Source organism: Passer domesticus, chromosome Z (genome assembly GCF_036417665.1).
Source record: "Passer domesticus isolate bPasDom1 chromosome Z, bPasDom1.hap1, whole genome shotgun sequence".
NCBI lineage: Eukaryota > Metazoa > Chordata > Aves > Passeriformes > Passeridae > Passer > Passer domesticus.
The window spans coordinates 18,166,151-18,180,789 of record NC_087512.1 but is presented as its reverse complement, the minus strand read 5'-3'; the positions used below and the strand labels follow the sequence as shown (position 1 = coordinate 18,180,789).

Here is a 14,639-nt window from a genome sequence, read left to right as displayed (position 1 = left end):
GCTTCTTGAAATCTATCTGGCTTGGTGCTTGGACCACTTCCCTCAGGAGCCTGTTCTAGTGCCCAAAAATCATCTGGGTGAAGAACGTTTTTCTAATATCCAGCCTCAACCTCACCTGACACAACTTCAGGCCATTCCCTTGGGTCATGTCATCAGTCACACAGAGATCAGTGCAATAAGGTCTCCCCTCAGTCTCCTCTTCTCCAGGCAGCACAGACCAAGTGACCTCAGCTGTTCCTCATCAGGCTTCCCCTCCAGAACCTTCAACATCCTCATGGCCTTCCTCTGGATGTTCTCCAGTAGTTTAATGTCTGACACTGTGGCACCCAGAGGTGCCCCCAGCACTTGAGGTGAGGCTGCCCCAGTGCAGAGCAGAGCAGGACAATCCCCTCCCTTGCCTGGCTGCCCATGCTGTCCCTGATGCCCCCAGGACACGCTTGGCCCTCCTGGCTGCCAGGGCACTGCTGGCTCATGTTCAGCTTGCCACGGACCAGAAGCCCAGGGCCCTTTCCAGGCTCTGTCCAGCCTCTCATTCCTCAGTCTGTCTGTACATCCAGGGCTGCCCCATCCCAGGTGCAGAATCTGGCATCAGTCCTTGCTGAACTTCATGTAGTTGGTGATTGCCCATCTCTCTAACCAGGGTCTCTCTGCAGGGCCTCCCTCTGAGGGAGTCAACAGCTCCTCCCAGATTTGTATGACCTGGGAATATGCTTAGTGTCCCTTCCCGTCCTGAGTCCAAGTCATGTATGAAGATGTCAAAGAGCACAGGCCTGATGATGGAGCCCTGTGGAACCCCCTAGTGACAGGTCCCCAGTCTGATGCCACCCCATTCACTGTAACCCCTTGTGCCCAGCCCATGAGCCAGTTCTCACCCATCCCATGATGTGTTTGTCCAGCTGTGAGCTGGACATTTTGTCCAGAAGGATACAGTGAGAGAGAGTAATGGAAGCTTTACTGAAATCCAAAAAGATCACACCAATTGGCTTCCCTTGATCAACTGTGTGGATTACCTTGTCATAAAAGGAAGACTCGATACCAGGACTTTCCTTTAATGAAGCTGTGCTGGATGTGACCAAGGACTGCATTGTCTTTCAGGTGTTTTTCAACACCTCTCAGAATAAGTTTCTTCATAACTTCACCAGTCACTGACATGAGACTGACAGGCCTGTGGAAAGGGTCCTCCTCCTTGCACTTCTTGAGAGCTGGGACAACATTTGCCAACTTCCAGTCAGCTGGCACCTCTTAGCATTTCCAAGACTGCTCAAAAATCCATGACAGGAGGTTTGTAATGATATCACCCCGCTCTTTGAGGATTCTTGGATGAATCCTATCAGGCCCCATAGATTTGTAGGGATCCAGCTTGCAACTGGGAGGGTTGGGAGTTGATCATTCTCACACTCATGGTCCTCTAGCTCTATGCACAGATATAGGCATGTTTTGGTACAGCTGCCTTTGCTCTTCCATCCTTCTTAGGTCCAAGGGAATACGACCTTGGGTTTTATCAGAAGTAAGCAATATATTTGCATTATGTAGCAAAAAAGACACTACTTCTAATTTCAGGGTTCACAATTTTAAAGGCATGGCCATTTAAAAAATGTATCAGTCAGGCTGCTGCTTCTGCCATTTATAAGGGCACTTTGGTGTAATTTTACTGCTTAATAAGCTTGTAGACTAGAAAATAAAACCCTTGAAGAAAGACATATCAACTCTATTTTTCAGATAATTTCTTATCACAAACACACTTTCATAGCTGTTGACTATACAGATATTTGTGTAGTCTATAGGGACAATTTTTTTTTTCTCAAAACTGGCAACTATCCCAGACAGTAAATTTAAAACAAAGCTTTTATGTTGCAAGAACACCAAACAGTTCATATTTTCATCTGAAGTTTACAGATTGGCATTGAAAAGCTGTACCATCTTAAAAGTACCCCTTAAGAGTAATAAACCAGCAATATGGAGCGCAAAACATGACTCTCAGTTTTTGTCTAGTATGCTGTCTTGCAACAGAAACAACAACAACAAACAAACAAACAACCCACACAACTCAGTTCCTGTCATGGCCATGTACACTCAAGAGACCACTGTCTCAAGCCCCTGCCACATTCCTAAGACTAGTATGTACCATGGATGATACTGTGAACACAGTGCTAGCTCAGAGGTGCTGGAGCACTCAGAGCTGCATGACATTTCTCCACGACAGTGCTCTAGCCCAAAATCAACTCTACATACTTCATGCCCATGCACTGCTCCAGTTATTTACATGAACCTTCAGCAGTTCAGCAAGGTACACTTTGCCAGTAAGTATAAATTCTAATAGAACTACAAAAGAAATAAGGATGGTTTCAGCATGTATATTATTATTCCCAATCCTCTCTTCAAAGGCTTGTTTCCAAAAATACTTCAGTGAAGACCTCCATATAACCTTAAAGCCTGAGGATGTATTATTTAAATAGTATATACAGTCTGCTGGATTTTTCCATCTAATACAAGTACCTATCCCTTTATTTTTTTCCAGAAGCTTACAGATAATCCTATTAGATGACAACTCACTTTAACATCCTCTGCTCCCAAACATGAGGCACTGCCAAGGCCACTCATCTCTCTAAATCTAAAATATTTGAAAGCTGTTATCAAAACAAAATACCACAGCAGCTAGCAAAGAAACTCCTCAAATGCTAACCTTCACACCTCCCTTTCTTCTTTAAAATAAAATTAAGGTTGTTTAAGTTTCCACTCACTTTGATACTTGACAGCAGAATAGAAATCAGACTTTGATGCATACAATTTTTATGAAAAGCTTATTTTCTTAAATAACAACAAATTGTGCTCTTTGTAGCAACTCTCTTTCCTCAGATGTTCCCAGCAATGCATACCTCTGGACACTTGTCTTTCTGCTCTGTTGAAAAAACTTTTCCAACTCTTTTTACCAAACTTAGTGTACTGTTCCAGATGCAAAACCCCTGGAAATGCCATGTAAGGATAAAAAGACCGATTTGCTCTGGGTGACAATTCACTTGGGATTTAATCTCCAAAATAATTTTCTACAAAGCTCATGCATTTTCCTGGATAACTTATGGATACCCATTTCTGCAGAGCATATGTTGTCTTGGTTTTACAGTTCAGATGCTCACACTGTCCTGAACTTCGAGTTGAAAACTACAGGTAAGGAAGATAAAAAAAAAAAAGAATCAATGATGGACTTACCTACTTGCAATGGTAAAGAATGTATGACTATCAACAATTTAACAGCGGCATCTCCTCATATACAGTACTACAAACTTCCGTTTATCTGAACAAGTGTCATAGTTATACAGCAGATTGTTTTTCATTTTTGAGTTTCTTTCTTTCTGACAGGCCACAAAGTACCTTACAACTAGCAATCTGAACCTGGACAGTGTGTTTCAGCTAGAAAGATGCTGAAAGGACAACAGTTGACCAGCATCTTTTCATAACAATAAGGGCAAAGGTTGAACAACTAAGAACACTGTAGCTGACCATTACTCTTTCACAAACACCACAGGACACTTGGCTGAACAAAGATGCCCCAGCAGCCTTAAACATCTCATCAGGCTGATGCTGCAAAACACACTCCTCCACGTACACCTTGAACAGTGGTCAATCAGAGCAGGTCAACCTGCATCACCATATTACTTCATATTTATTACCTAATAGACAACAGATTTATGATACCTCACATACCTCAGAGTAATAGATGTTTGCATACCACTTGATTTTCAGGGTTTGTAAACAAGCCCAATAATCTTTAATATATAAGCAGTTTAGTTTGACGTGGTTGCTTTCAGAGATACGCAGCCAAACACAGCAACCTCTGATCAGCAAAACTCCCAACCATGTTTAGGCCTTTGGCACAAAATAAAAATTGTCACTGATGTCTTCTTTGTATTTCTAGTGAGAGTTTACCTGAGTAAACACAGGAAGGAAGATTGAACACAAAGCCACCTGGCCAGACACAGGACAAATTTAGGCACTGGGTCTTATATGTGTTGCATACCACTGAAACATAAAAGTTAAATTGTTTCAGAAAACACAAAAGGGTCTTACCTTTCTGCACATGGATGATGTCTGGAAAGTTGGCCAAATGCCCCTGATATAATGCTAACAAATCCATCACAGGATCTAGATCCTGCCGGGGCTGGTCTGCAAAGAGGTCACCGATGGCATCATAGGCTTCTGCAGTGAAGGCTATGGCTTGGTTGAGGCCAGCCGAAAAGGCCTGCTGGTCCAGCTCAAATGCCTGACTGAGGCACTTGAAGGAGTGCCCCACCTTCTGGTATTCCTTCTTGAAACCAGTGACTTGTTTGCGGGCAAACTCGTTGGCCGTGTGATTAAGTTGCAGGGCACTCTCATCCATCTTCTTGGTGAAGGCTTTGAAGCCATCCACCTGGCTTTCCACCTCCTGCAAGTCCAGGCTGGCCCCAGGGCCTGTGGGGACACTGATGGTCAGAAAAAAATTGGCACCCACCATCTCATCCTTTTCAGCCTTGCGCTTGCCCTGTTTCCAGGCCTTCTCATCCGTGCTGGGACAGGTGAGGAAGTGCTGGAAGGCATCGCACTGAGCCAGCACAGGGTGGCTGCACATGTGGTCCATCCACCAGGCCAGGCCCTTGCGACGTTTGGAGATGAAGTCCTCCTCAAAGCGGCCAGTGGCCTGCTTCTCTGGCAAGTGTGGCACGGAGATGACAGGGAACTTCTCAGCCAGGCGCCCATAGAGCCAGTCAAAGTGCTTGTAGCGGCGGTGCACCTGCTGCCCGGTGTGGCTGGGCACCAGCTTGTAGGCGATGTAGCTCTTCATGCCCTTGAATTTGGTCTGTTTGGTGGGGTCCTCGATGGAGCACTGGAAGGGGTAGGGGTTCTCCTGCCACTCGGGGCCCCTGGGGCCCAGCACTACGCACAGCTTGTCCCCGTCCTTCACGAAGCCCGACGCCTCGCCCAGCACGAAGGCCTCTCCGCCGGACTTGACGAAGGTGGAGAAGCGATTGAGATTGCGGCTCACCGTGGCCGAGCTCTTGGCGCCGCCGCCGCCGCCGGGGGGGTGCGGGTGTCCCGGCGGGTGCCCAGCGCCGCGGGGGCCCAGGGACGGCTCGGAGCGGGTGGACAGGCGGTACCGGCCCGAGGCGCCGCCGCCCGCCGCCTCGTAGTCGGGGTACGAGCTGCCCAGGGCGCCCGGCTCGTCGGCCACCGTGGAGCTGTCGTCCCAGTCGTCGTCCCAGTCGTCATCGCTGCCCTGGCTGGGCTGGTAGGAGCCGCCGTAGGGCGGAAAGGGATACCCGGCGGGGGGCGGCGGGAAGGGCTCGGGCGGGGGCTGCTGCGCCGCCGGCTTGAAGGCGGCGGGGGGCGGCAGCGGCTCGAACCCGCCGACGGGGACGTTCGCGTAGCGGGCGGGCGGCGGCGGCTCGGCGGCGGGGGCGCGGATCACCTGCACGTAAGAAGCCGGGAAGAGCCCGCGGTCCCCGCGGCTGTTGACGCCCTCCAGCCAGCCCTCGATGTCCTGCTCGCTGCACAGGCTCAGCACCTCGTGCTCCCGCAGCGAGATCTCACCCGGGTTCTCCGACCTGAAGTCGTACAGCGCCCGCGCCCGCAGCGCCATCGCCGCCCACCGGGGCGCTCCCTGCGCCGCCGCCCCTCACCGCGTCGCACTGGCGGGGCTGTCGCACAGAGTGCCGCCGCCCTCGGGCTCCTCGTCCCGTCGGCGGCCTGCCCGGTGCAGCTCCGGTGCAGCTCCGGTGCCGCTCCCGGAGCCGGCGGCGGGCGCGGGGCCGGGCCGGGCCGTCCCACGTCGCCAGTTGCGCTAATCCAGAGCCGAGCGGCAGGGCGGAGCAGCCGAGCGCAGAGCGGCCGCCCCCATCGATGGCCCCCCCCCCCCCTCCCTACGCCCCCTGCCGGCCGCGGGGCCGGGGGGCCGCGCCCCGGGCCCGGTGTGGGTGCCCGCCTGCCCCGCGGGGCCCGGTGCCCGCCTGCCCCCCGGTGTCGGTGCCCGCCTGCCCCGCCGGGCCCGGTGCCCGCCTGCCCCCCGGTGTCGGTGCCCGCCTGCCCCCCGGTGTCGGTGCCCCCCTGCCCCCCGGTGTCGGTGCCCGCCTGCCCCGCCGGGCCCGGTGCCCGGCCGGGAAGCTTCCCGAGCCCTCGGGTCTTCTCCCCGCGCTCCGGTGCCGCCGCCCGGGAGCCAGGCGGGTGCCGGGGCTCCTCCGGCTGCCTGCTGCCTCCACAGAAAAATAATGTCAGGGTGCGTTTTGCTCGTGGGTAACGCGCATTTTAGCCTTCGCGAAAAATGTAGTCGTGCCACTGGTGTTGGTGTTCTGTGGGACAGCCTCAGTCCGTTCGAGGTGCTTTTTTCCCCTGCGTGGTTCTTTCCCCACCTGTTGCGCCTGGTCCTGTCTAGTCATATGGATCCTGTCCCCTCAATCATCTTTTACCTCTCTTTGGATCCCTAAGTACAGGTTTTACCTAAAAATTTCTACCTGCTCACGAGCAATTAGAAGGAAGTGTTTCAGAGAAGGTGTTCCAAGTTTCTAGTCTCCTGTTCTTCATGTTTTCTCATTCGCTCCTGGATATCTTGCTTTTTTCTCTGTTTCTCTGCCGTAATTTAGGGAGTATGTTACTTCATAGATTTGTATCAGATAATTTGTCTTCATCTGGAAGCAATTCACTGGAATGCTACAAGATCTACTGTTTCCTTTCATTGCTGGTTTTAGTGTTTGATACCTGGGGTTTACTTTTTACACTTCTTCAGACCTTCATTTTCTCCATGTATTATTGCAGTGCTTTCCTGTTACTGTTTCTCAGTTTGTCTACTCAATTTTTTTTTTTTAATATGTCAGCTCGCCCCAGTCCAGAATGTTAGCATCAAACTCATTTAATGCTTAAATCTGGAGGTCTGTTTTAATTAGTGAGTACAGTGACCAAAGAAACACGTAATTCACCACACAACCAGCTCCTCAGTGGCCAGCCCTGTGGAACACATTTGTGTTGCAGCAAGTTTACAGAGAGCAATTCTGAGTACGTACAGCAGTGCTCAGGTGAGAAGCATCAGCCGTCTCCTGAGAGAGAGCTGGCAGCTGGTGGAGACACCCTGACCTGGCCTGGTCATCATCACTCGCTGCTGACCAGCAGGCCCCGAGGGGACCCCCAAACCTGGGTCAGCACCTGTTAGTGCTCTTAGAGCCACCACGGCTCTCTTTCCATCCACCAGTCAGCATTCTGCCCCTGCAGCTGATGCAGTGTCTGCCTTTCACACAGGTCTGGTTCTCTTGTGCTAAACACAGAGACAGCCATGGCAGCTGGCCCACAGCCCACCACGCTGCTGTCCACCCACTGGCCAACTTACAGTAAGAACTATAACCTCAACAGGAGGTAGATGTGGATCAGTCTACCTTGGTTTTAGATTTCATCCCAAATTCCGACTGCTGCAGATAAAGATAAGTGATTGGGATTTTGTATTCCTTCCAAAGTTACTGTTAACGGTCATCTGGGAAATCTTATGCATTCATGTGAATCCTCACAGGTGAAACTACAAAAGAATAGTCCTTGATCTGCCTTCTCTATACTACTTATTGCATTTTATATATTTGACTGCACCTGATCCAACTCCTTTCCTTAACTTTTCACTCCTATTCATCTAAATTTCAATGCTATTAATGATTAATGTTGTTTTCTCTGAATAGACAAAATTCTTTTTTGTTACATGAAGTGAAAGGTACTAGACATGATGCTGACCAACTTGATTTATTTTAAACAGGTATTTAAGATTTGCTCTCATTGGACAGCCTGGGGTGACAAACAAATGCCTTGCACAAGTGCAAAGCTGGTTCAGGAAAGGGATTTTCCTGGTCCGAGTGGTCATGCTGGCAGTGTCTGTCAGGCTGTGGCTGTCACAGCCAGGGCAGGACAAAGGGACAACTTCGAGCTGGGAATCTCTCTTAATTCCTGAGGTCTGATGTAGGTGGCAGCTGTCCTGCTTCCTCCTGCTCCCCTCAGTGCATTTGGCCTGATTTTTCTCTAGTAAGTATTGCCTTGATGTTTGCATCTCAAATGAACAGAAGCAAAGGTGTTGAGTCCAACAGGGACAAAAACTGCTACCAGGAGAATTTGAAGGTGTGCGATCTATAAAGCTAATGAAAATAGTATTTCTTACTTATATAGGTGAAATTTTTAAAGTAGTTATTCTCTAAGATCTTTGAGTTTTATCTGAAGACTTTAACAAAAAATTAAGGTATGTGACATTGAGTAATGGTTTTTCCAGCACTAATGCTTTCAATAAGGCAAAAATATGCAAGGAAAATGTGTGCTATGTTATTTTCCTAGTGATCAAAACTGCAAAAAGAATTTGGAACAATAAAAAGGTTGCAAATGACGTTTTCCATCTTTTCCCATCCGTGAGCCAACTATGATTACCACAGTGCTGAGGCACTCTGCTGTGGATATTATAAATAACATCTTAAAACCATCAATTATTATTTTCAAGAAAACTGACCTGCAAAACTAGAAGCCATTCTAACAAACATTTTTAAAATGTTTGAAAAAAAAACGGCTTCCAAAGTCTCAATAACCATCTGCAGTGCCAAGCAGAACAGCTGGATTCACTGAGCTTTGTGTCTTGCTGTTTGGGCTAGGAGAGACAATGGTTTCGAAGTAGGAATGGTACATAGTGACTTGGAGCATTTTAGCTGCACAAAACATGTATTTCAGTATTTTTCTTGGTCAGGAATTTCTACCATCTTCATTGGGAATTGAATTTTCAGAGGCAAAGTGAATGTTATTATAAAGACTAATAACCTGTAATTCAGTCAAAATGTCTATTATTTACTGTGTTCCTAGGGACCTGTACTTTGAGGGTGAAAAGCTGAAAGCCAGACTAAAACCAAATGGCCACTAAAGACTCATTGTATACGAGTTTGTTGTCTCAAGACACCATTAATAAGTGCTAAAAGAGATGTTTGAAAGCAGCATGATTTTTTGCTGATCAGATGTAGAAAATCAGGAAAAAAAATTTAAAAACATTTAAACATTTTTGAAAAAAAATATGGTTTTAATCTATCTTGAATTAAGAAAAAGTGAATGAAGAGAGGCTCTGAACTCAAATGTAATGGAAGCTTATATTGCCCTTCAATTGTAACTTCATTGAAAGTGTCAAATCTTTCCATCTTAATTTTGTTACTGTTTCTTTATGCTATTACTTTGCTGTTTTAGAAAGAAAAGCAAAATTAATTTCCATGAGAGAAGATGAAACTTTGGTGGCACTAAGCCTTTTCTTTATGATGATACTCCTCTGTGGACCCTGGAAAAAACATGTGTCTGGATGTTGAACAATGCTCTAATAGGAAATTCACTGAATAGTGCTTTGTGCAGGGAAATGGCTACAAATAGGTTGGTTTTCATCACTATAATTTCTAAGAGCAAATTTGATGAAATGCTTGCACAGTATATGTGATTTTTTTGGGGAGTTTTGCTATTTTTGGTAAATCTGTAGCTGGTGTTACTACCTCATCATAACAAGAGCCAAGTGTAATTTTTGGGAACCATAAAGATTGATAATGAATTTCACTAAGTAGGGGAATAAACTGTTTTGCTTCCATTTTTATGTAATCTCTGACAGGAGTCACAGTTTGGGTACCTGGCAGGGCTGCCACTAGAGGGCACAAAATGATTTTAAACATAAAATTATTTAAACATTTCACTTGCTGACAGTAAAAAGCTAAAGGCAAGAAAAGACTTTGAACTATCAAATCAGTAAAGAAAATGCAATAAATTTGACAAGCATGTTATTCTAGTAGTATTTTTTTCAGTTTCTGAAAGGGGGAATATGATTTTATTTGAAATGTTTTGTAAAATCTCACTTGAAAACATAAAATGGAGAGAAATGAAGACACTTTATAGTGTTCTATAAACTGAAATTTAGGAAAAGATTCAGTGAGTTATAGAAGGAAACAAAATATTTTTCAATCACAAGCATGAATTAAACAAAAATCGCATTGCTTTTTTCAAACTAGGTTGTGTAAAGTTAGAGATAACTAATCAGAAACACTGAGGGTTTTGCTTGGTGTTTGCAATATATATTAGCTTTCTCAGCCCCAGTTGGTGTAATAGGTGGCTGTTACTCAGTTATTCTCCACTCTCCATTCAATATTACTTGGATTGTGTGTCTGTCTCCATTTCCTGTCTGAAGGGATAATTCTTCAAACCATCTAAGGATGCTGTCAGGATAAGTCCTTTATGTCTGCAGTTCTTCCATGCTGTGGCAGGGCTGATATGTGCTAGGCTGACATTCTGACCATGCTGAGTCTCTCATGGTTATGGACAAACGGGCCCATGCCAACTGCCAGTCCCTGGGCATGCACACAGGCAGCATTTACCTGCTGAATAAAGACTGAGACAGAAAAAGAGGATGAATGAGCCTGCTGTACTTTGTCCTGACCTACTTAAGTCCTTGAGGGATAATCTCAATCTTACATTTATCAGTCCAATACCTTTAGTAATAAAAAATAATTGATAAAAAGCAAAACTGAGAGTTAAGTGGGTAGCTGATGTTGAGGTCATATAAATGTGGTAGGAAAGTAAAGTTATCCCAGCAACAAACCCATTGTATAGGATGAATAAGTCATAGTATAGTGAGAATAAAGAATTGAGCATTCATTAATTTCCTGCATGCATTTTTCCCTGTCTTCGCCCAGGACAGAGAAATTGCAGAGAAGATCTCCTTAGCAGGGTCTCTGCTTGTGTTAATGCTGAGGTTTACCTTGGGGAAATAAATACTGATGGGTTCTAAAACTCCACAGGACTTGGGCTGAAGTTGCCCTGGTCAGTGCAGAAAGGTGCCTGGCAGAGGCTGGTTGCCCAGTGAAGGACTAGTCACTGGCAGCTCCTCAGTTATACATGTCAATGGATCAGGATGGATGAGGCTTGACACTACTTTATCAGGTTTTACTGTCCATCACTGAATTTTATGAGTGGCTTCTTGGTCTCTATTCAGCCTGGAAACCAGGACAAGTGCTCACTAACTTAGGCAACCAACTTAGACCAGTTTTGGTGACATTTTGACCATCAAAGTATCTTTTATTTTCTCAGAGCTTGTGTTTAAGCTGATGCAGTACATTCTTTATCTGGAGACAGTGGCATTTACATTAAGGTTAATTAATATTTGGGTATTTATGGGATATTTTTTATCTTAAAGGAGAAAAATTTTGTTCATGTTGTTGCTTGAGGACATGGACTTCTTGAAGGATGGCCAAGGAGTTACTCATTTGTCTGTGTCAGCTCAAGAAATGGAGAGTTCTGAGAAGCTGAGTGACTCAAATGGCACTATATTACTCAGTTTTAGCTTCTGTGTTTTGCTGGTCTTTTGGGGAACATAGAGCCTGCAAATATTGAGGTGGTGAAGAAGGTTCTTGCTGTGCTTGCTTAGGGCCATGTATTTGTGAGAAAGTGAATGACATTAATTCCCTATCACAGATTGCTTCCTTGTTTTAAACATTTGTTTTAGGATGGAGTCCAATGCAGAGATACTGGGAATCCCATACTATTAGTAAAATCCTCAGGGATTATAATTTCCTAAAAGAAACAGTGTCAGAACATGGCTCTGATTGTTCTGTATGCATTTAGAGGTTTTATTGCTACCCATAAATACAAACTGTGCTCAAATAAGCAGATGTATCAAAAGCTAAAATACATTGTTATAAAAGGGCAAGTGAAAGTAGAAATGGAAAAAACAAGGAGTTGCTAGCAAGCAATATCAATTGATACAAGAGAAAGCTCAAAGTATATTAAAAATTATATGGTCAGTGGGAGGTCAGGACTTATTCAACAAGCAACAGAATCCTAGCAATAGTTTAAAGAGTAGGACATGAAGATGGCAAAATTACCAATGATGATACAGGTATCCATCAGGTACAAAGGTATTAAATATATGCAAAATTATTCAATATGTATTTCTGCTCTATGTGGAAAGATTATGCTTAGAGTTTTTCATGTTGATAAATTCATTAGTGTTCTATTAGTAGCTAATATGACTGTTTAGTAGAAAGCACTATGCTTTCATATTTTTGTAACTCATAAAAACAGGGTAATAGAAAGAGCTGTCCCAAGAGCTGTCCAGAGTATTATTTTTAGTTTTAGGATAAAATTATCACTGAACAAATCTCAGGGGACTAGGGGAAACTTGCTCTTTGTAGGCCATAATGATTATTAACACTTGAATAACTTAAGGAGAGATGTGATGAGTTTTCCATCAACTGAAGTCTTGAAATAAAGATTTGATATCTTACTTAAATATATGTTCTTTTTCAAACATGTTATGGGTTTGCTTCATGAGGAAATTATGCAATGAGATTAGGTGCATTCTCTTCGGGGTGTCACACTAGAGATCATCACTGATCCTTCTGACCTTTAAATCTGGAATAAAATAAATTTGGAAACCCTATCTGTCTCGACACTGTAGTCATTTCAGACTGAGGTTTCTAGAGGGTTTAAGTTAAATATTGCTATGGTTATTATGATAGGGTCTGGAGTTCATATTTCTTCACTTAGTTGTCTCATAGTCTCCTAATCTGTATTGAGTCTCCCAGTTTCATTCCGGGATCAAGTCCTGAGGTTCCATGTATACATTAAGGCAGAGGCTGTATTTATGAAGTGTCTTGTACGGTACATACTAATCATGCCACGAGTGCTTGGGTAATTGTGGTAAAGTTGCAAAATATAATTGAACTGCTATTAAAATGCATACAGCTGTCACCAGAGCAGGTAGCTTATGAGCTTCTGTCTGCCTTGTAAAACAGAGTACAAGAATTGTGGTTTTCTTAGTCACACTCTGCTCTGAAAATCATTCCCCTTCATTAATTTTTCATTACAGTTATGATCAATGGAATAATTTTTAGTTAAGAGTCGGACTTATTTAAACCCAACATCCAAATTCCAAATTAGCTTATTCACAGACAGAAGCCATGCCTGCCCTTTGTGCTTACTCCAGTGTGCTACTGTGATGTCTGTGGAGCAGATGACTCCTGTGCTCAGGCTGAGAGGGGAATGGTATATCCTGGAAAATGAGGAGTGGAACTAAAAATAAAGGAGTTAGTGTCTCTAGAACCCAAAACAATCTCAGATCCTATCTTGCCTCTTGTGGGAAGTCAGACACACATTCATGTGGTCCCTCTGGGTGTCTGAATCAGCTGCAGGAGCAGCCAGCTTCTACTCCTGGTAGTGTGGTGGTAGAGAGAAATGTTCCAGTCAGCCCTGAAGGCTGTACATTGGCCCCTGAGTGAGGAAGTCTTGCTGGATCAAGGCATCTCCATGCAGAACCAGTGAGAGGGACAACTACACAAGTTAACTACTTTATACTTATTCAGTAAACCAGTTTGAGCTGATGAAGCCTTGACTACGAATTTTGGGGTGGCTAGTTCCGGTAGGGCACTTCCACTTTTACCCCCATGTCATCCAACTCTGCTAAGAACAAATGAAAGTTTTAGAGATTCTGACATGAGATATATCCGCTTACATGATGAAATGTACGATTAATAGATATAATTGAAGAGATGTGCAATTGGAAAGAAACATAGCTGAAAATAGTAGCTGAAGTAGCTTCATCTCTTTCAGCCTAGGATACCAAGAGTTTAGTCCATGTATGTGTTCCTTTTCTATTAACAATCAAAATTTTTGAAATGCAATATTGAAATGTATTTCTCAGCCCCTAAAAATGCTTATTTTACAAAAAAGTCAAATATTTCTTGCAGAAGGTTTAAATATTATGTCTTGAAATATTTTTATATATATCTTCTGGTTTTGACTTGGAATTGAGTGTATTTTCTTGACAGTAGCTACTGTAGGTCTGTGGTGTGGATATGCTGGAAACAGTGTTGGTAACACAAGGATGTATTAGCTCTTCCTGAGAGAGCTCTGTGCCAGGGCCTACCTACCCTGGTTCTACATTTTGTGTCTCCTCTTTGTGCACAGACCTGCCTGCTGCAGCTTCTGTGCCATGTAGCAGAGCTCAGCAGTTGCATACTTCATCACCAGTGCTCACTGGGGTCAGGGGCAACCCAAAGCACAGTAAGCACACCAAGGGGCATGGGAGGAACTGTAAATTATTCTCTATTTTCACCAGTTCCATTTGTGCAAACTGCTACTAGACATACTTCCCCTTGAAAAGGCTGGCATCAGCAGTATTACCATGTGGCTAAAGAGGGTTGCTTTTAAAGTAGATTGATGGGATTTGTGGTGAAAATGCAGCCCACCATGGCACAGCAGAAATCTCCACTCTAGCACTAACCTGAATGGGGAGTCCTGAGCTGGAGTGCCATGTTTCTCATGTCTCTCTTAATGTCTATTTAGCCGCTGTCCTCTGGGTGAGAGGAGCCAGCCACTGTCTCTGGTAGTTGGCAAGACAGAGGTTTGCATGTCTTTCAAACAACAGAAGGTGAACCTAATATTTTCAGAAATACTTCTACTCACTTTAAAAACCAGTCTTGTACTGTTACTCAGATTAAAAAGGGACTTTTTGGTTCCTGGATATGAAGTAAGGAATGTGAGACCTTCCCCTCTGAGCGGGAGTGTTGCCCCTATGATACACCAGAATTTTCCTTTTCTCTTTTCCAGTGCTGCAGCTAAGTCATTATTGAGTGACTGGTGGGTAT

The 14,639-nt window shown here is 44.7% G+C and overlaps 1 protein-coding gene across 5 annotated transcripts in view; it reads right to left on the bottom strand.

Annotated features, from left to right (window-relative positions):
- The window catches only part of SNX18 (sorting nexin 18), a 61,902-nt gene extending 56,084 nt beyond the window's left edge, over nucleotides 1-5,818 (bottom strand). For 3 of the 5 annotated variants that reach the window (XM_064405089.1, XM_064405091.1, XM_064405088.1), the window contains exon 1: nucleotides 4,066-5,818. In XM_064405089.1, coding sequence (XP_064261159.1) covers nucleotides 4,066-5,611 — 1,546 coding nt within the window. In that variant the 5' untranslated portion in view covers nucleotides 5,612-5,818. Of the gene's footprint in view, nucleotides 1-1,359; nucleotides 1,491-3,059; nucleotides 3,160-4,065 lie in introns of those variants that run through there. The other 2 variants (XM_064405090.1, XM_064405092.1) reach the window with 2 other exon arrangements.
- Nucleotides 5,819-14,639: the final 8,821 nt, after the last annotated feature.